At 38.3% G+C, this 23047-nt stretch overlaps 1 protein-coding gene across 1 annotated transcript; it reads right to left on the reverse strand.

The window, feature by feature from the left end:
* Nucleotides 1-363: 363 nt before the first annotated feature.
* On the reverse strand, nucleotides 364-6611 carry srrm4 (serine/arginine repetitive matrix 4). Its single transcript, XM_031746829.2, has 5 exons — nucleotides 6334-6611; nucleotides 5933-6127; nucleotides 5739-5840; nucleotides 5467-5622; nucleotides 364-3719 (listed from the first exon to the last, which is right to left on the reverse strand). Exons 3-5 carry the CDS (start codon nucleotides 5822-5824, stop codon nucleotides 3449-3451), a joined length of 513 nt encoding a protein of 170 aa, XP_031602689.2. The 5' UTR covers nucleotides 5825-5840; nucleotides 5933-6127; nucleotides 6334-6611; the 3' UTR covers nucleotides 364-3448.
* Between the last annotated feature and the right edge of the window lie 16436 nt (nucleotides 6612-23047).

Raw genomic sequence — 23047 nt, forward strand, 5'->3', positions numbered from 1 at the left:
TTGTTGATGTGACGATTTTTTACAGTGGGCGCGCAACAGCTGATCAAGGCCAAGCCTACTCTTTACCAAACTAAGTTGCAGAGGCCACATGTCACTCATGCAGTTTGAGCTCCCTGGTGACTCACAGACTTTTTAATAGAAAGTAACGCAGAGCTTCGCGTCAAACGCACTGATGTCACGGTACGAATAAAACAAAACAGCTAAGCGCTCAACTTGTGATTATGAAATCTGTTTACTGATCCGAGCGAACTGATTTTTTTTTCTTTTTGAACGTAAAACAAGACTGCAATCATCACCATTCAGAACACCATTTTATATAGCTTTTTCTGAACACACAGTCAAAAGGAAATTTCATGGGGTCATAGAGGGGGCGATTCAATTTCAAGGTGACATTACAATGTAGAGTTCACACTGACGCAAGATAAAACGTGACAGTATGAAAAATATGCTTTTTCGGTATGCTCGTTCATGTGGAAAACGGGGAGAATATGCATAATTTTACACTAACATAGAATCACTATTGCTATATGAGCTTGTTATTGGAATTCTTAAAATAGCAAAAGACATGATCAAAGGGACCTTAAGCACAAAGACAGCTAGAGTCTGTTGACTGATGCATATCGTCTTCTTTTTCCTCTTAAACTGGTTGATACATTTTATCCATAACATCCAAGGAGGCTCCAATCACATTCTCCAAATGAAATAGTCACACCCTTTGTATAATTTATACAATGCAGATGCATATTTACACCACATATACAAAATAATTTTGCACAAGAACTGATGTAAACTTTACATTGAGAAATGGAGGGCGGGGGGGGGCATTGCCCTGGGTGCCCATCTAGAAAAATCTGTCAACTTGACTGCACAAATCTTCCCATGGCTCCAGTCAACACTGCTTGTCACGAGTCATCATCAGTTTATAGTTTATGAATGAGTTCTGTGCCAAGTTCCTTCCTCTTCCTGCGTCATATTTCCCTCATTCCTCCAATTTAGATGACATTCAGGGAAATAAGCTGAGAGTATTGAGTGCATAGAGAGCAGTCTGTCAGGCCTGGAGCAGTTACGCAGACAGGATGATGGATTTGAAATGATCGAGAAATATAACTCTTAATTATAAGCCAAGGCAACTTCAAACTTTTTTTTTTTGCAGATTGAAACTATAGAGTTGGATCACCCTCAAAATTAACTTTGAAGAAATCGTTTGATATCTTAGGAGATGCACACGCGAAATGAGAACATTACCACGCTCAGGTCTGTGACATAGTGATCAGCTGCTGGTTAGCAGGAAATAGGTATGTGTCTCTATCCAAAAGTAACACATTCCACCTACTAGCTTTAATACCCACTAATTAACAGTTTTCTTTGTTTTGCAGTAACCTTGGAGTGCATAGCTTTACTTCAGTCAGGCCACAGACTCAAGCTCAGACACAATCCCAGCAAATGCACTGATCTCTTTGCTCCCAGGTCAGCCTTATCTGACACCTTTCAACACACCCACTTAGCTTACAGTATGTTTAACTTGTTTTAGTCTGTGCACAGTTGCTGTACACCTGCAAGCTACTTTGCAACCCACCCTAGCTCCTCCTCTCGTGCTGTTTCTGGCTAATCAGTGTCACCCCTAATGTCAACCCTGTTCTGCTTCTGGTCCCATCTTTTTCTGTTTTGACACGAAAAGGCAGCGAGTTCCCAGAACAGAGTCATGCCAAGAAATATCAATTACTGCAGATGGAAATTTTCTTTTGATCATTTACTAGTTTTAAAAAATTTGTCTTACTGTATAAAATGTAAGTTGGTAATTATCAGGCTTCAAACACGGTGGAAGATTTGTTACCTTTTGTTAGTTTGGCTAGTTGCTGCTCCTTCTTTCCAGTGTTTTTAATAAGTTAGGCTATCTTCTAGCTGTGGTGTTATATTTAGGAAACAGACTTGAGCGTGGTATTGATCTTTAAACTCTTGACAAGAAAGCAGATGAGCATATTTTACAAAAATGTCTTACTTGTGCTTTAAAAACACACAAAAGATAAAAAGCTTAGACAGTGAGGATAATTTTCCACCATTTTCTGCAGTTTTTCATCCAGTCTGTGTTGAACAATATGTATGAGCTGGATTATAATTTACAACAAAATCAGTTACAGCAGTGTCATAAAAACTACAAAGTGACAGTGTTGCATAGAAAGACTGACTACTACTGAGAGTTAAAATGAAACAATAAATATTAGTCGAGTAATAAATATGTATAGCGCTGCACAACTCAAAACTAGACCTTCTGCTGAGTAACAACTCAGAAATAAAATGGTTTATGGGTTTTATTCCAGTGGTGCAGCAAGAACACAATTTTCCAAATAAACTGGGAATGTGTGCTGTTCATAAATTTAGACTAATTTTCAGCAAAGTACAGCTTTTTTCTGTGCCTAATTAAAAAAAACAACCTAGCAAATAAAGTCAGAGACTATTCCCTACATGAACATAGCTACAAATGTGATCTGCTTTGGAGCACAAAAAAAGTTCATCATCTTATCTTTAAAACACCCTTTTCTCAAAACAAATTCATCAGATGTTTTGTCAAAAGAATCTCCCCTTGTTTCGATCGCTCTCTGTTATACTACATGGACTGACATTTCAATTGTTTTCCACTTGATCAGAGGATGGATTAATTTGACATTTGAGCTGACAGCCAGTTTGCTTGCTGTCAGGAGGGGGAAACATGTTTGTCCTCCACCTTGTGAAGTGTTGAGATCAGAGCGACAAACCCTCTCTTTATTCCTGATAACGATCCCTGTGAAATCATTTGTAAGTGGATCAAACGGCTCAAATGTTACCTCTATGCTTCATCTATTAGTGCAAAAACTAGGACACAGGTATGCTAAATGCTTGATGTCATGTTAAACATTAGTTACATGTTAACCATATGCACTGTGCACTTGCATATGGCTAAAACATATATTGCAATTCAAAATCAAAATGGGAATGAGGTAATTTCAGTGCTTGTTGAACCCATTACTAAGCTGCATTATGTGCCATAAATTATGAAATAAATAACAGCCTGTTAAAGCATTTGCAGAAATAAATCAAAGTGAAATGTACAGACATCTGTACAGAAATATATAGAACAGGGATGGTAGGTGACTAAATTCAGTAATAATGTTTCTTATATGCAGTTTGTATTGTAAATATCTAGGAGATGAACAGTCTCAGGCCATTATGAGTGCAGATGCAAAGGATGCAATACAAAAACAAAAGAGACAAAAAGACATTCAGTCTCCTAGCTGTCTGTGGGCAGAGTGAACATGACTGCCTCAATGGTGGTTGGACCACTGCTAGGACATTTCCACTCAAGCATCAAAGCTGAGCACTGAGACACACACAGTTGATTGCACTGACAGCCGCTGTCCTCGTTCTCATCGGGAACCACAACTGCAGATTTGGTCTCCTAATGTTGAGAAACCTAGTGCCTGGTTTTGTTCCGTTTGTTCAACGAACCGCGGCTCCGGCTGCGACTGCGGCTCCCAAAGACTGAGTTCCACGATGAACTGCGGCTGTAGCTCCGGTAGGAGGAGTAGCTGTGGCTCTGGCTCCTGCTCCTGCTGCGGCTGATGCTGTACAGAGGGCTGCGGCTGCGACTGCGAGTGAAGAGGCTGCTCCAGGATGACACGCTGGTGCACCGACTGCTAGAGGATGGGCTTGGTCGGAAGTAAGGAATGGGTCGCTTCCTGGCACTAATGAGAGCCAAAAATATAAGTGATGTAACAGGGTAAACATAACGTGCATCGTGTCTCTTTAATCTCCCAACAATCTCCCAACTTCACTAACCCCCCTCGGAGACATTCATACTGGCAGACTTCAGAGGAAAGCCAGTATCATCATCAAGGACCCCTCCCCTTGCACCCTGGACATTCACTCCCCCCCCTTCCCTCTGGTAAATGCTACAGCTCCATCAGGTCAAAGACAAACAGACTGAATAGAAGCTTCTACCCACAGGCTGCCAAACATGCGCTACCTCCACCCTGATTGAAGGTTAACTGTGCTGTTAACACTCATGGACACTTGCACTGTACTTATCTATATACAGTATTCATTACAGCATTTATTTATAAACAGTACTCATTACAGTATAATACAACCAACATTCCTACCTCTATTTATATAACTGTACAGTAGCAACCAGCATTCCTACCCCTGTGCAATACCACTAATCACATCGCACCTTATACTGCACTGATCCTACTCCTTACACTGCACCTGTAGATATATTTATATATTTTATTTCTGTATATAATGTGTGCATTACCTCTTAAACTTATTTTTGTCTTTATTTATCTCATTCTCCTATCCAAAGAATCTTGAATGTAAAAACCTGCAGCTGCAAACGGAGAGATGCCAAACTGTGTTTCATTGTTCTGGTAACAGTGACAATGAAGATCTATCTTATCTTATCTCATCTTAATAACCCAGGAGATAATTTGTAAATGTTGTGTATACAGTTTGATGTGCTGCCCCTAGTGGCCAAAAGCTAACATGCTTAAGTTCAGCAGAATGACTGAAAACCAAGATAACAGGGTCTTCATTATTTATTCTCCCACTATGTTCACATGCTACTCATGCATGGGCTAACCTAAACTTGATAAAGTGATGTAGAGACAAGACATGACTGAACCATAACTTTATTCATAATTTAAAAAACAAACAAATATTTATTTGTAGTGGCAGCCCACCACGTGCCTCCACCTAGACTCAGTCACCCTGTAGGCACTGTATCCAGTGTATTTTTTAGTGCTGACCAAACCCTTATAATCCTTTGGTTATAGCATTTGTTATGTATTCAGACCATAATAACAGTCTCTCATTGATTTCTACATGGGCACACTTTTAAAAATTTTAATTGAAATCTTCAAAAATATGGAAATCTTATATGATCATCACTAACTCATTCACTGCAGGGATAGAAGCGTCCAAAACATTCATAGCCTTGGGGTCTCAATTAAAGTTAATGCATCCCTGCAGCCACTTAGTAAATTAGTCAGTCCTGCTCTTTATACAATATATTAAACTGGACAACTTTAAAACAATGAAACAATAACTAAACACTATTAACATTTAGTTATAATAAGTACATCCTGGCAATTTGTGTTATTTCTGTGGCTGTTTCTGAGTGTCTTTTTCTCCAAGTAAAAGTAGCGTCATATTAAAGTCATGGTCGACTTTCTTCTTTCTTTTAAATTTCAGATTTCCTTCTGTCACCATCTGTTTCTTTAGCCCCTGTGGTGGCTTCTGAGCCAACACTTGTCTCATCCTCAGGCTAAATGCCATTTCAAGGTACATAGCTCATCAACACGGGTGAAAGATTTCAGGTTGGGGACTTGTCCAACCGAGGGGGTGGAGGGTGGGACCAACAGTACATTTTTGCTGCCTTTAGGCATAAAACTGTACATTGTACTATAAATAACCAGGCCAGTAGAGCTGTACCTTGTGATTCGCCGTGCTTCCAGATGGCTTGGTGAGTCTCTCCTCCTTTTCTTCATAGGAGAGTAGGATTTGCGTCTTCGCCTCTTCCCACTAACTTTATGTGTATGCTTTGCATCTGTCTCTCTGGAGCTAGCTGTTCTTTTTCTGTCTCGCAGTCTGGGAAGCAGACATAACATAGTGAAAATTTAATTAACAACAATGCCAATATATGTTTATTCCCATGCATTGCAAATGAGGACTCATTAGTATTTGAAACATGTAGTGAAGTTCACCTGTCGGGACTGTATCTCGAGTAGCTTCCTCGGGAGCTCAGGCTGGCTACGCTTCCTCTTCGCCTCAGATCAGCTGAATTACTCATGGAGCGTGAGTATGAGCTACAGTGACAAAATGAGGAAAAATTCTATTGAAGATTACTGACATTTCTGCAAAATAAAATAACCAGTGACGTACTATGGAAACATAATACCTGCAAGATGAAAGCGAGGGGCTTCGAGAGTAGCGTCCAGAGTATCTGGAACTCCCTGAGGATCTGCTCCTGCTCCTGCTGCTAGATGACCGGGTTTTCAGTCGCCCTTGAGACAAGTCGCTCCTCCTCTCTGAGCAGCTGGATGTCTTTGGGGATCTCACAACCTCTAGCCGACACCCCAAGGTTATCTGCTCTCTTTAAAGGAAATACATTAAGATGTTTCACAACTTTGAGTGAAGAAACCAACTGTGTATCCAAGGTTGGTTTAAAATAAATGCTTCCCTTTATTCTCCACTCATCAGATTAAAGATTCAAAGGAGGAAACAGAGCATATAAACAGCAGCTAAACAAGCTTGAATTCATTCAGATGGATGATTTATTGTGAACAAAAAAAAAATTACCTCTTGCCATTTCCACTGAAAAGGGTTGCAGACAAACCATCTTCCCCGTAAGGTTTGCACAAGGAAGCATAGCTGGTCACAGAGTTTCCTGAATCAGAGACATTGTCTCTGTCAGTGAACTTTAGCTTCCCTGGCGAGGCCACACGTTGACAGCTGTTGCTCTTGTTGTCAAGAGTGACACTCCCCTGAGAAACACCAGTTTTGCTCGATGGCGGCGAAGATGTGTCATTCCCAGAATCGTAATCATGTGGACCTACAGTCTGGCTCGTTAAATGCTGAGACCCATTTCCATGTAAAATCTCACTTGCAGGTTTTGACGACAAAGTCTGCAAAGAGACAAACAGGCTGCAGCTTAAAGCCAGGTGTGAACTGATACATGAAACCTGCTACCTGCTTTGATGCACTGTGAATACTCTAGTACAAAGGCACATATTCCCTTGAAAACACAGTGAAGAGATTTCTTTCTTTTTTCTTGGGACAGAAAGCTTTGAAAGATAAAGACATGCAAATTTGAAGCATGCGATTAACCTCGAAATAAAGTCTGAACTCAACTAAAGTCAAAGAAATCAACAAGAAAACAGTTTTTAAGGAAAGTCTAAACTAAAACAATTATATGAAAGGAACAACAAAAAAGCAGAAAAGAAAGAAAAAACTATGTGTGAAAAGATCTACTGGCTCTAACTCGAGTAAAGAGAAGAAGAGTAAATAATAGACCCCATTGAAAAGCCTCATTTAAAGAACATTGAACAAACATCACAAAAATGGGTATTATGTAGAAATGAAAAGGATTGCAGACAAAGAGAGATCCCATCAGTCTAACTAAGAAAGCCCTCAGAATAGGACAGATGACTGTGCTCTTTCTCCTGTAAGAAGTAAATAATTAGCCTGCACCGACCTACAAGTAAATCCCTAAATCTGCTGATAACATCGACTTACCAATCAAGATTTCCTCCTTAAGTAGGTAAGGTGTAAAAAAAAAGGGAAGAGCGGGCAACATAAGTGCATCATTAGAGTCGTAAATTGCAAGAAAAAGACAATAACCCTCTCTTCAAAACCCAGAGCTAGTTAGTCTTATATCGGCATTTTCCTTTTTTTTTGTTTCTTCAGTGTTGTTTTAAAGTTTTGGAGAGCGAAACTAGTTACCTTTTTGATTAACTGACCTCTGAAAACTCAATTTCGAATTTTAGTTTTTCCTTAATTGCAAAATGTCCACAGATGGATGAAAGTAGTGACCTCTTAACAGTGATAGTTAACTAAACTTTGATTCTGACTCCAAAACACGTGTAAGAGGTTAAGCCAGCCTCTTCTCCCAAAGGTTTCCCATTATCAAGTCTACAGTCAACACAGCAGACCGACCCTGAGGGAAATTTAAGCAAATCTTTGTCCATCTACCATCCTCTTTAACATTTGCAGTGGCACGTAATCTGTGCATACTCAGGGGTAAAAGATTTCACTTACAGAAGTACATATTTAAACAAACACATTCTTCAATGTCACCTCAAGATATTCTGACAAGGCTGACGTCAAGTAAACATTTAATCTCACATTCTGGCGTAAAGTTCTTTTGTGCTTTTCTTTCAGGTTGTTGCCTCAAACACACTACACACTTTTACTTTCAAAATATAAAACCAATTCACCACATGAACATATGGTGACATATTTTAAAATCAACCACACTCTTTTTTTTGTCCACTCATACCTACCTGTCCCTTTATGGATTGCTTTTTTTGGGAAAGAAATAATAAGCAAAGATCATTCTGCATTACCTTTTGGATTATGTGCCTTTATTCACCAGATCAAACTCCATAAATAAACCTTATACAAACACTGTAAAGCAAGGCTACCCCCTCAGCGACCAACTGTAAAGTCCTTCTGAGAGACTGTGGGAAATTGAAAGCCAGGCATAATTCGATATATGGATTAATTTATTGAATTTCAATTAAAACCCTGTGGTGTTTAATTAAAAACATCCGTCTGTGCAATTAGCATAATTTAATGATTGCTTGAGAGAAATTAAATATATTTTATGCTCCAATAAACCAGAGACAATGGGGTTTTAGGACATAGCTGCATGTATGAGGCTGCTGGAAGAAACAAAAAACAACAAAAAAACAAAAGAGGAGTCTCAAACTCCACAGCAGAATTTTAAAATTCGAAATCTGCCTTCTAAAAAATGCTTTAAGGATTTTTTTTTGTTGGTTTGACACTAGAGCCACTGAAATGATTTGCTAAGTATTCCATAAAACAAATGCAGTTCTCCACAGAGCGCTGATGGGAGCAAAAGCTGTCATCTTAATCTAAACTCCCGAATAAATGTAATGCAACTACTGAGAGGTCATAGACCAAATTGTAAACACACACCTGCAACTGAATCTTATTCAACCCTTAAAACATTTATGGTTTGCACACAATCCCTTTGTTGGACGTCAATGCAGGAAGCAGGTTGCCCATAGCTAATGAGTAATATCCCCTCTTACACTGTCCCTAACCCTTAAGTGCTATGTGCTAACTCGAAAAAGCTGCACTCTCATGTATTTTTGATGCCATTAGACCAGAAACAATTGCACGCTCCTTTTAGATAATGGTTTAAGGCGATGTCGGTAACTTCTGTTCATTTGGAACAAAAAACACATCATTATTATCCTGTGCAGCGTGTCAGTGTTACACCTCTTGTTTGTCAGTGAAGAAGTAAAAACACACAGCTTTAAGGTAGGAGACTGCTCATTTTTTTCCATCACTGAATTTAGTCTGTTATCAAAGTTCAGCCCATTCTCAATCCCAAGGCGCTAAAAAACAACACTTTTATCAAAGCACCTCACAGATACACAAAAGGTGTCCTCTGGCACTATGGTAATAGTGAGACAGATCTCTCACTCCCACCTTATATATGAATGCCTACTGACCTCTTAACATTACATTTAAATGCAGTAATTGGTATTTTTAAATGTGCCAGTAAGATTTAAAGCCAAACCACAGTCTTTTGCCCAGTCAGCTTTATATAATCAGTGTTTACAACTAACCAGTGAGAGAAATAAACCTAATGAGCAAGTGAGAACCAGGAAAACAAAGTCTATACCCAAACTTCCTGAACAGGACACAAACTGCAGTCCCCTGGCTGACCATCCCGTGACTTACTACTCGACTTGACTTTTAAAGAAGACTCTTGTCTCTGGGCATCTAATATTACCACAATTCATGGATCGAAAGACACCAGTAGCATTTAACACAACGGCAGTATTTGACACACCAGGCTGAGAAAGCTTTTCAAGTGTCTGCTTACTGATGCTGCAGGCCAGAGGGGAATAAGAATTTGCAGTTACAGTGTCAGTTTATTCTGATATTTACGGTACTATATTGACTGTAGCATGATTTCTCAACAGAAGGAGAAATAAGCCTTAAAATACCCAAATCGCACTGTTTATCCAACGCGTTTTGCCAACTGTAATGTTGCGGGGACTCTACCGCCCAGTAATCATATTAGTCTTTAAAGCAGAGAAACAGGAGCTGACAAAATCGCTGAAAAATAAGGAATCCATAAAATGAACTAAGATTTAGGCCATGTAATGTTTTGTTCTATTTTGTAAATGTTGATCCCTTTGAGGATTGTGAAGTGGGTTTAGCTGAATAAAATATGCTGTGTTTCAAATGGATATAGATTGTAAGATTTTGTTCTAAAAATACAGACGTGCTGTTTTTTAATGGCCGATATAAAAATACTTTCAGAATTGAAAGTAAATTGCCAAACGCAGCCGCCTCACTGTAGGCATTTCAGGTTGCCTGAAAATAAGCCATTTGACATGGCAATAACTGAGAAATGAAACTGAACCAGTGGTAGCACTGTGAGAGTCCTAAAGAGTACTTACGGTGCCAGCAGAGAGGATGGAGCGATATTTTGGAGCCATTTTACACACTGATTTGGTTGTAGGTCTCCACTTCATGTCTGTGTAGTTGAGCACTGCATTGGTTTCCTGTCCTACAGCTGCCAGGTCTCCAAATGCTTGATGAACCACAGATTTTTGCAGATGGTGTCTGTGAGAAAATGCTGCATTCAGTTTTCATCATGACAGAGATGGTTGTGTTATATTAGAGCCAATTTTGCACTTCAGAGAATGGGATAAAAAGTAGCACCAATGTAAAGTCGGAAAAATATCAGACTTTATTTCAGCTCCGTTTTGTGCCATTTAGTAATCATAGAGCATCTGTTACAAAATTATTTGTTGAAGGTTATTCCACGAGAAAGATTAAATGATTCATTGGATGAAAATGTTGGAAGAATGTAGAATAAAGCGACATAATTCTCTTTGTTTGAGTAAACGGTTTGGACAGATCAGTCAGTTTGAATTCTGGACTTTGATTGGAGTTAAAACTTCTCGGGGATAAAGGTTCAGTCATTGAACTGTACATGCCTTCATATATATATCCTCTATTCTCAGTGATAAATGACTGAAATGAGTAATTAATATCAGAAAGTATCCAGATATGCTTCTAGCTGTTCGAAATCCTTATGCTGTCAGCCCAGTATAACCCATAAAAGACATCTTTCATAGTATCACACAACCAAAATTTTGCTATATGTCATTATAATTGAGTGAATTGATCTCTAGAGTGCATTTGCAGCCATTTTCTGTGCAGCTGTGATAAGGCCCGGTTGTGCCTGAGTCTGAGGAAGTCACCTCCACCTTATCAGTCATCTCTGCGGTGTGACCAAGAACTCGGCAGACACCTCAGACTGATAAGATTAACCGAGGGAGCGGACTGGGGTGGGGTGGAAGTGGGGGCGCCGGGCCTACCTGTCCTCTGCTGAAGATTGGCAGGAAGAAGTCTCTGACTCTGACCTCCGGTACCTCCGGTACCGCCGTCTCCGACGTGAGTGAGTCCGAGAACTGAAACAAAGCAAAGGAAAATTTTAAAAAACACAAGTAGAGAAGAAGCTAAGATTATGATTAGTTTTTTTCACAAAAAACTCCACTAAAGTAGCTTTACATAATCCCTGTCTTCTTGTGCTTGACTTTGGTTTAGCTGCTCAAAACATATCTTTTTGCGCTCTCTTCCCCGTCCCTTTAAGACAACCATTTTATCTGATCGGTGGGCCATTGCAAACACAAGGCCTCTACAACCTGGTGTTAGGACTTCTGTGTTGATTGGCAGGAAGAACAGTCAGAGCTGTGTGATATATTAAGAATATTTTCTTTTTGTAACACCATACAAAGAGCAGGAAAAGAGAAGTAAAGCTTTTTAATCATAGGGATTAACAACACTGACTTAATTATTTGAAACTTTATTATTATTGGAAAGTTTTTGTAATTGTATTATTATTAGTATTGTAATAACAATAAATTTGTCTGTTAAATGATGTTGAAAATGTTAAAATTATTTACCTGCTTGCTGGCTATCAATAGCTTTCTGCTGCAGACTGTATTATATTATGTTGTATTTAGCCAGATTTATATCTGAATATTCTCTAAATAAATTAGTTTTACTGTTTTTTATAATAATAACAATAATATTCATAATGATATAAAAATAACAATAACAAAATGCTGTGATATTGTTCATAACCCTGATTATGTGACATAAAATCAATAAAGGGCATATAGGGTCAATTTACAATTCAAACAACTAAACATTTATATATTTTTCCACATTTGAACATTGTTGGTTATAATGCAATTTACTTTATTACTGTTTATTTACTATTTATTTTACTGTCATTTAATGCAATTAAGTGACTGTAAAATGTATAACACCGGTCTACTCATTTTCTGAATGATTGCTAGAATTAATCATTATTTCTCCACCAGCGGCTGCCTCACCCAGAAACTAAACATGAAACTTAGCTTTTAGCTAAATCTGGTACAATATATGTATTGTGCATTGTTCCTGATAAATAAAGAAAATGAAAAAGTACTTAGAAATACTTAATAGTTTAATATTTAAGTTTAAGATTCAGGCAAAGCAATGCCACTTCAAAATCTGAAATTTGCGTTTGAAATTTGTCACCACTGTTATTCAGAAAGATACTTTTAGTTTAACAGACCTTTTTTCTATTTTTATGTGTTATTGTAACCAAGCACTAAAGTGTCAAATAAAATGCCTAAAGAAATAAATTTATAATTATTTATTCCATCAATTAGGCATATATTTTTGCCATTCATTCCCAGACAGGATTTACAACAAATTCTACTAATATCCCAGCTACACATGTGACCTTTCAAGCCAAACATGCAAGCAAATAGCACAGCTGCACTTCTCCAAAGATCAGCAGCACAAGAAAACCATTATACAAACCATTTAGTTTTGAGAGAAACTTGAATTTCTCTTATATGTGTGCATCTACAGTAAGATTAAAAAAAAAGACAACAAGTTTATTAATACTTTCTTAGGCACCTTTCTTTTGTCTTCCAAAGTCTGGCTAACCTGGAGGCCAGAGAGTTAAACGATTATCCAGAAACCACACTTCCCAAAGTTTATGTTCATACTACAGGATAGTTTGCCATGACCTGTGTATGTCATTCTCAAACAGAAGCCTCCTCTGCTATTACAAAGAGCCAACGCAGAATTGCTAACTGGCAAACAAATCCACACTGACTCCCAACAACTTTACAACTTTACAGCAAAAATAAATATATTTAGAGCCTGGTCTACCCTCTGATATACTGATTTCTAATTCCGTTCATCCTGGTCACTCAAGAAAATTTGAACATCTTCAGTTCTGCCACCTCCAACTGCACATCCTGTCTTTTTGTAAGTGGCACTCAGTAGTGATGGTCTCACTACCATCCTGTAAAACTTCCCTTTCACCCTTTTGTGCCTTCTTTCACAAATCACTCCTGACTCTTGTCTCTGCTTTAAATGTGCACAGTAATGTACATCGCCACTTAGAGTGACAGGTGGATGTTATGTTCTGTTCATTTCTCATTTGCAGTAAAATACATTAAAACGTTGGTTGTTCAGCTTTCCTGCTAAGTTCATTGTGGTGGCTATTTAACTTCTTTTACAAAGCGGAGGACTGCCATATACACATTTAATTGACACGTGCTATTTGTCCATTTATCTGCAATTCAGCAAAGGCAAAAATGGCTACATTAGTAGTCCTTTAGTTTGAATAAATGCAAGAAAACAAACTCAAACCACAATACTCCACATCTGCATGCTTTCACATTGTTTATGTTGAACAGTCAAAACATTCTGTGCATCTCTAATTGGTAGCAGCTATAGTTTCTCTCCTTTCGCCACATTTTAAACACATGCAATGAAATAGCTAATGCAAAAAAGTGTCTAAATGCCTAATGGTGGCCAGAAGTTTAAAGATGAACAGACCAAAAATGGTCCCTGCATACATTTAGTCTTGAGCCTGCAGATCACAAAACAGAATTAGATTCTCATTTAATATCACACTGAATTATGGATGCTCCTCTTTAATTGAAAGCTGGTGACTAAACAGTCCAAAAAAACTGGCTTGGAAAAAGGTGAGGCTTTAAAATGGTAGTCAAGACAGTCGGTGATGTTATGGTGCCTACATCTATCTTTTATGTGCAGTCTGTGGCCTTTCTCCACTTTGAATTTTCAGCTATCAATGTCAGTGTTTACAGTTTACTTGTGTGACTACTTTTAGATTTACTATTCTGTTTACTGTTAAAACAACACTGAAGACATTAAGGCTGTCAAATTTTATTTATTGGAGATTATGTATCGGAATTTCAGGAGCGGGACCACGCCTCCACACACACTTCTTCCGGTTGTCATCTGTATAGGTTCCCCCAGTTCTGCAAGCTGTTCATTCTCGTTTACGTGCCCCACCTTGTTCTCAATTCTTTAACTTCTTCACTCCTATTTAGTACACGGGGATCTGCCAGGCCCGGCAGCCATCGCCAGTCCCCTTTGAGGCCTTCCCCAAACCGCAGCTCAATTCATGTCCAAGCATTCACCTTTACCTACTAAAACGCTGTCAAACCTAAAATGAGGACGTGGGCCCAGCTAGTGAATATATTGTATCACCAAATCAAAACAACAGTTGCCTCAAGGTAGTTTATATTGTAAGCTAAAGACCGTACAATAATACAGAGAAGACCTCAACAATCAGATGATACTAGCAATCTCTGGGCGACAGTGAGAAGTTAAAACTCCGTTTTAACAGGAAGAAACCAAGAACCAAGGCAAGTTGGATCCATGCTTCATGTGGTTTATGCCAAATCCTGTCCCTATCATCTGAACATCACAGCAGAAATCAAGACTCATCAGACCAGGCAACATATTTTCAGTCTTCTGTGTTCCACTTTTGGTGGGTTTATTCAAAATGTTGCCTCAGCTTTGTGTTATTAGCTGACAGGAGTCATTTGACACCAAGTGTGGCATCCTGCTGCTGCAGCTCGTCTGCTTGAAGGTTCGATGTCTCGTGTGTTCAGAGATGCTCTTCTGCATTCCTTGGTTGTAACACATGGTTATTTGAGTTACTGTAGTGCTCATATCAGCTCATAGCAGTCTGGCCGTACTCCTGTGAACCCTGATATCAACAAGCTGGATCTGTAAACCCTAGAGATTGTGGTGTTGAAAGTCTCACCAGTCCATCTGGCACCAACTACCAAAGTCCCTTAAGTCAGTGGTCCCCAACCCCTGGGCCATGGACCGGTACCGGTCCGTGAGCTGTTTAGTACTGGGCAGCAAGAGCTGAGGCTTGGGTGTGAAATTTATGGTTTTCAGGGTTTTTATCGTTATTGTTTTTCATCGTTTTTATCGTTAACTTGGTTTCCCTGAGTCTTTTCCCGTCTGTTATGAATAAATCTTCTTTTTTTTGGTACCGCTAATGGTTTGATTTCGTCGTATTTATCCACGGCAGCTTAAAGGCCGGTCTGTGAAAATATTGTCAGATATACACTGGTCCGTGGCGCAAAAAATGTTGGGGACTGCTGCCTTGAGTCACCTTTCTTCCAAATTCTGAGGTCAGGATCAGAATCAGGAAGAAAGGTCAAATACAGGCATTCATGAGGTGCTGCCATGTGATTGGCTTATTAAATGAATGGGAGTGCCTGATAAAGAGGCCAGCTTTTATTTATTTAACGTCAAAATTGTATATGTCACATCATCACCTTATGTTTCTATATTGGCTTCTCTGATTGACAGGTCACATTAGCGAAGGGGAGAGTATAACAGAATGACAAAGTCATGAACGAGTGAAGTGATCTGAATAAAAGAAAAGAGAATAAAGAGTTGTAGTCAGCTGGAAAGCAATGGTTTCCGTTCAAGTCAGCAGCTACCGAACATGGCTCTGTGCTTACAAACAACAATGCGCTCATCCAAAGTCAAATTAAAAAATGTTGCAAGATCACAGCATGAAATTGGTTTCTCTTACCCTCTTTCACCCATTTTTCTTTCTTTGTGGCTCAAGTGTTCAATCAGTTTTTCTCTTTGCAAAGGTTTTTCACGCTTAGCTCAAGAAATATAAAAGCGGTACGTTTCTGTATTCACCTATCATGCCCTTACATGATAGCATTTTGGAGTGTCCTCTCTTTTTCCTCCTCGGCAATGGGTATTCTGAAAATACTGGATGGACTACCATTGCTGGAAGAAGAGGAGGTTGTGAGGGGGAAAAATTGGTGTAGGACCTGGAGAGTACATTCTGACGCAACAGTCACACACTGACCTTTTCTTGTGCTTGCGTTCATCCTTCCTCTTATGTTTTAAACTTGAAGAGCTGTTAGGATGAAAGAGAATAGAATCATGAGAGAGTGGTATTAATACTGACGAAGCCTGCACAGACAGCCTGCCTGCTTGCTGATACTAAAAGAGAATTGCGTTTCAGGTGGAAATCCAGTAATCTTGCTGAAAGCAGGCACCAACTGTTACACAGGAACTCATCCTGTTATAAACTGTTTGCCTTTAAAGCCTTTCTTTTAGAAATGAGATGTGCACAGTGCAAGCAGACATGCAGAGGTTATACAAGAAATAATCATATATGTACCTGTGTTTTGACTTCTTGGTGGTATACCTGAAAAGGGAAACAAGGCGATTTAAGTTATAAATATAAAACTCGTGCAACTGTTATTTTATATTGTTTTAACATTGACTGTACCTACCTATGCCGCTTGCTTTTCTTGGAGCTCTTCTTCTTCTTCTTTTTCTTCTTCCTCGGTGGTGACAGGCTGTAAGAAGGAGACCTAAATAAGGAAAATTTTAAAAATAAATATGAATTTAAAGCATTCCTCTGCACAAATCTTGGTTTATTTATTTCCACACCAACACACATCACACTACAAAAAAGTCATCTAATTTTGGAAACTGACCTTTTCCTCTTCCTCTTCCGCTCAGACTTCCTCTTCTTCTTCTTCCTCTTTGGCCGAGGGGAAGGTTCCTCATCAAAGGACGGACTGTAAGCAAACACAGAGCAGAGGGGACACTTTTGTAATCTTTTTGGGATCTGATGAATGACACACAGTCTTCCATTCAAGAATTCCACAGCGATTTTTGATCTACTGAATCGAAAATATTCAGACTTATGTTCTGTCAACATTACTCAATGCAGAAGCCTTTACACTTATAAAGAAATTTAAATTAATTTCTAATAGCTCAATATCCCTAAAAATTATGCTGTACAGTTCTAAAGCTTGGACCAGTTTAACCCTCCGGGGTCAAGGGTACAATTGGCTGTTGTTGACTACTTTTGATTATACCTCTATATTTCACCTTTAAAAACTGTTTACCTTGCCTTGTTTGGTATCATTGTTTTCAGCAAAACCTCACATGTCTGAATTTACATTTTTTTTAAAATTTTGACATACAGTATTAACACATTTGATCTAAAATCAGATGCGAATGCAAATATAAATTGTAAATTTAGTATATAATATACTAAATTTATATCTATATCTATATCTATCTATATAGATATATATATCTATATCTATCTATCTATATATATATCTATATCTATCTATCTATCTATCTATCTATCTATGCAACTATTTACCTAAAAATGCAGCCAATTCCTCAGGTGTTTTTTATTTTTTTTAATAACCATTTAAAACTATTTACAGAACAATCAGGTGTTCATCAAATAAGATGCCACACAAATTATATATACCACTCCAAAAAATAGTATCTGTCCACTATAAGACAGAGGAGCACATCACAAGCCTGATACCTCCAGGCCTGACAGCAGGTGGTGTATCACTCCTCCTGTTTGCCACCTGGAGTCAAAATCTACATTGCAATCTGCCTTTGGTGGCTTTTTAGCTAGCAACTGTGACATTCAGCCATTGCCGCGTTGTTCTGACACACAAAACAAAACAAACGACTAAACTACACACTAAATAAACAAGACAAAACACTAAACGTCAAAAATCTCTCAAATCTAAAAACTCACTTTCTCTCGCTTTCACCGCTATCACTCCTAAAACTCCCCCCTCTTCCTAAATAAACAAATGCCACATGTTGCCATATAATATTTGGATTGCTCAACATGGTACATTTGTCCACCAATAGGAAAGGAATGTTTTTTTGTGTTTTTTTAAGTGCTTGCAGGACTTGAAAAAATGCAGTTTTTACCCTTTCTTTCAGCAGACGATAGTATTCAGGAAAAAATATCATGGCCTATCAACACAATTTAAAAATTGGTATATAGTTGGAAGCACTTTTAACACAAGCTGAAATGGATTCTCAGGGAGACTGCATCTTGTTGCTATGCCATCTTAAATTGATCATGTGATTTGGGTCCGTCGACCCCAGAGGGTTAATTATTGAGTGGTTTACACGTTAACTTTTACCCTAAGCTTATGTGGTTAACTTAGCAGTTTCCTATTTTCACATCCAGTATTTACACCACAGTTGTTATTTGGAGCTGTATTTGTATGAAACTGATGAATCAAATTCCTGCAGCCACTGTTTTTTTGTTCTGTTTTTTTTAACCACACCCTAAAGGAAAAACCCAGCTTTACTGCCCAAAATGCTTCACTATGTTCAAAAGGTAGTCTGTAGCCAAATATATAAAGTGTAACTGGTGCCAAGTACTGTTTACTGGAATATCAAAGCTTTTTTTGTTTTTTTTGTTTTTGTTTTTGTTGCTGAAAAGCAGCCTTCTACAGGCCAGAGGCAGAAGTTTGCCTTTTGCCAAAAAGCATTTTTAGGTTGGCGGAAAACTTTAGGAAGTTAGGTAAAGTCAAACAATAGAAGTGGTATAGGGTTGGGGTGGATGAATAAATGCTGTGGATGAAAGCACTGGACTGTCATCCAGAAGAGTGTGGTCTGTCTTCCATTTGCCCTCAATTCTACTAAGTTACTAAGTTATTTGTTGTATTATTTGTATGGATAAAATACACCCAGTGGAACATCTCCCAACTAATTAGGCAATTACTCACAATAAGAAAGTGCATCCTAGAGAAGAGTTCATCAATTCATGGAAGATTGTAGAAATAGTTTGGCGGGGTAATACTATTTTTCAACATACACAGACACACATGAACACACACACGAGTATTTGCATAATCTGCATAATCTACAGTTCACACATCTGTGGTGGAAAATTTGTTTAAGGTGTCAGGAACATGAAAAACACTGCTAATTAAAAAGTTTGTTTTTGTGTCATAAATGCAAATTAAAATGCAACTGATGATATAAATATATAGTATATAAATATCTAGAAACACAGCTGACTTCTCTAAGTCCAAGTTAAACTGCCTTGTGGTCTAGTGAATCAAAATCTTTAAAAAAAAAAATCATTGCACTAACGTTGTGTGGGGTAAAGGGAAGCAGGACAATTCTGGTTGTACCTCTTCTGTAGTCCTTCACACAGACAGCTTTGCAAACCGCTGTCTACATTTTGTAGCATTTACTGTGACCAGGGGGCAGTGTCAGAACTGACTGGTTTGTGGGCTACTCTTGACTGTGTTGTTGTGGGTTCTTGCATGCCAAACAAAAAAGCAAAGTTATAGCAGACAAAGAGCTAAAGACGGCGCACAAGTATGCCTCCATTGGTTGAAAATCCCTCTCTGTAGGTTCTGTTTAGGCAAACAGCCACTAGTACACACTGCCTGGTAACTTGTACATCTGTGAAGGCACCATAAATGCTGCATAATATACAGATTTTGGAGCAACATGGGCTGCCTTCTTGTTTCAGACAAGTCCTTGTCTTTTTGAACAGCACAATACCAAAACAACATTCTGCATGTATTACAACAGCATGACTCAACAGCGAAACAGTCCGGGTGGTGTAACTAATCTGCCTGCAGGAAGCAGAGAACATTTGGCACATTATGAAACAGAAAATATGTCAAAGGAGGCACTGGACGGTTGAGCAGCTGAAATCCTATATCAAGCATGGGAAAACATTTGGCTTTCAAATCTACAGTAATTGCTCTCCACATTCCCCAAACATTTATGGTGTTAAAAGAAGACTTGGAGCAAAAAAAAATATCTATATATCTGACATCTGGTGAAGATGAGGTTGTGTTTTTCAAAAAAGCAAAATTCCCAACAGTTCCCATATTATATGTGTTGTCCTTGTACAATTAAATACATGGTTGAAATCATTTGTAGATCATTGCATTGTGATTTTATTCTCAGCGTCACAGTCCTTTTTTTCTTCTTTTTTTGGAAACTGATTGATATGTTCTTCGGGAATTTGCTGTATTGCTTTCCTCCCTAAAAGTATTTACAAATAAATAACCATGACAGAATGGGTGGGGTAAAATAATCCACATGACTCATCACTGGCATCACATAACTGCACATAAATGCATCCTGATTCCCTCTCACAACAATCATAAGCAAGATTATCTGTGATCCAAATGTCCCATACGAGATAATCTTGTGACAAAAGGATTAAAAATCCTTTCCAAACTGGTATAGACATAAAACAAATAACATGCCAGCGAACGTCACTATACTTTACTCAGAGGGAGGATCACAGATTTGATCTTGAACTTAAAATACGGACCTTCACTTTTTCAGCTGCAGGGCCTGCTGAGCAATTTTATGATTTCGATTGGGAGATGGTAATTTATTTCTGAATTTAACAGGGATGAAACATAATACTTTAATGTACCATAGCCGTAAGGTAAATTTCATCTCTAGTCCCTGCACAGAGGCAGCTAGTGATATACATCTTGCAGAAGCAATGGGGTACACTCAGTTTTGGTTTCCAAATAATTTAAAGACAGATATTTTACCCTGGCCAGCGCTCTGTAATGGTGCCAAAAATGCAGGTGACTGTGAGAATGTGTTTGAATTTCTCCATGTAGCTCATGGATCCTTTATTTCTGCACACATTGTTCTGTGTATAGCCACATTCTCATTATAGTGTGAGATATTCTTGTTATCCATCCTTTCTTCTCTTGAAGTGTGAATTCATCATTATACTGGAAAGAAAATGGTCGTATTCCATCTGCTGACCAGCTTGGTTGCTGTCCAGTGGTCCACTTCATTACTCTTTGAAAATGACTGATGTGGAAAAGAAGATGAAGGTCTTTTGAAGCACTACAGGCCCCCTGAATGGGCCTTTCAAGTGCAGAAGAGACTGAAATTCATAGCAAGGAAATACATGAGAGAGTGACTGACCATATCTGGGTGATACAGAACAACAACAAAAAAGTAGTTATCATAATGGGTATAAACTTGTGGATATTTTCTGGAAATTTACAGACTAAATGGTGTAGTGGTTAACACATTTGCTTGGCGAGCAAATGTGACCTTTTGTTTGCCAAGTCAGAGACACAAATCCCCTTTGGGGATGCATTAGGAAAGGAACAGGAGCCAAATCAAACATGTGGAAATACTTGCTGTGGCAAGGGAGCAAGTAGCTTACGGACTAAAAGATTAATTGTAAAAGTCACTGAATATTTGTGAAAACCGAAGCTGCATTTGCAGCATATATATGTGTGTTTTTCTTATTTGCTGATCTTCCTAACATTAGTCCTGCATGTACAAATGTTCCAGTTGTTTCAATCTTTTCCCAAATAAAACAGCCATTAACAAAGGCTTTAATGGACACGCACAGTGCTATTTTTGAGTTAAGGCATTTAATGCATTGTTCACTTGTGCACAAACAATGGTGATGTAAAAAGACACTGATAATTGAGAATTAAACCTTGGAAAACATCTGGCATGTCTTAAGAGTGACTTAAAGACATGGGGGATTTGAAATAAAGCTTAAGGATTATGCAAATTACCTGTACTGTACAAGAGCAACAATAAGTTGCACTTGATTCTGTAATGTAATAGAAGTACATAGCAGCTATGGAACAGTATAAAAGAAGAAAAAAACCCTAATTGTCGTGATCAAGGTTTCCAGTTCTCTACTGTATAACTTTAATTGCATAAGTGTCAGTGCAAAGTGTGAGCCGCCCACTTTGAATGCGAATGTGCCAACAGGGCACCAAATGACAGCAATCACCAAATATATATATACATATATACATATATGTTATATGTAATGTTGAATTCTCCTCAAAGTAACCGGTAAATTAGAAGCCTCCTTTGAACAAAGTACTGAAAAAATGTTTCAAAGTGAATAAAACTTGTCATTAAAGAGAAGCCTTTTTTAAAAATAATGTTACTAATATTCAGGTATTATTTTCATTGCTCAGCATTTGACTTAAGCTATCAAAATGCCTGCAAATGCAACTATGTAAGATACATTTAGAATCATTTTTATGCTTACAGAAGGGTAATTGTTACCATTTATGTGTCCAATTTAATGCACCTCCATGTCACACAAACAGAGGTCATGCACATAGGTGAGTGTGATCAGGACTGATCCAGACAGTGACAAACTGCACTCTCCCTTGATATATGCGACCACAGAGCTCTGGAGACTATGTGCCTGTTTCATCGGATGCAGAAGAGTGTCCTGCTATAATAAATGGCCCTGCTTGGAGTAGTCGGCAGTTTGGGAGCATTAGGAACTGAAATGCATTAGGGCTGATTAGACAGTCCAAGCCCAAGTACCCTCTCCTGGTAATGAGAACGCTTTGTCACTCATTAACACCTCTACCATTCTGGCCTTGTAGAAAGAGAGCACAAGGCAAGCATTTGCATTTCTTCTTGCCAGCAGAAACACTTTCTTTTGATGAAGTTGAGAGAATGAAAAGGAGAATGAGAAAGCAGTCAATTGCCAGCTGCACTAGGAGTGGTGATTTTGTGAAACAATGGTGTATGGAAGGGAGCTTTTTGGGAACTTTTGATGAAAATATATTCAATTCAACTTTTTTTAAGAATTGATGTTTTAATCTGAGCCATAATTATGCATGAAGACCATAAATGTATGTGACTACATTGTAGATGTCATTACCTATATTATTATAAAGAACAAAACACATCTCTCTCCCATGAAGCACTGAAGTATGTTTATTTCAGCTGTAACCAGACACACTTCTATGTTTCTAGTGAAGTTCAGACTGTTTTCATTTGATACCCGATTTACTGGAAATAAATCTAAATAGTTTACTTCTGCATTTTGCTCCTTTTGTTATTTGACAACAACTACTCTCAAAAACTTACTCATTACATCAACTTACTATTTCTAGATGGAATCCAGTGTCAGCGGCTTATGGCCTCATGTTATAATTAACTTTTTTTTTCTCTGCAAAATTGCTGCAGGCCAATTAGCAAGATAACAATCCACAGAACAAATGTCCTTCTCAACAAAAGAGATTTTTCTCAGGCAATGCTTTGTAAGTGAGACAAAGTATTTGGAAATGGATCTAGCTCGTTAGCCATTTTAATA

The sequence above is a fragment of the Oreochromis aureus genome, linkage group 12 (genome assembly GCF_013358895.1).
Source record: "Oreochromis aureus strain Israel breed Guangdong linkage group 12, ZZ_aureus, whole genome shotgun sequence".
In the NCBI taxonomy this organism is placed as follows: Eukaryota; Metazoa; Chordata; class Actinopteri; order Cichliformes; family Cichlidae; genus Oreochromis; species Oreochromis aureus.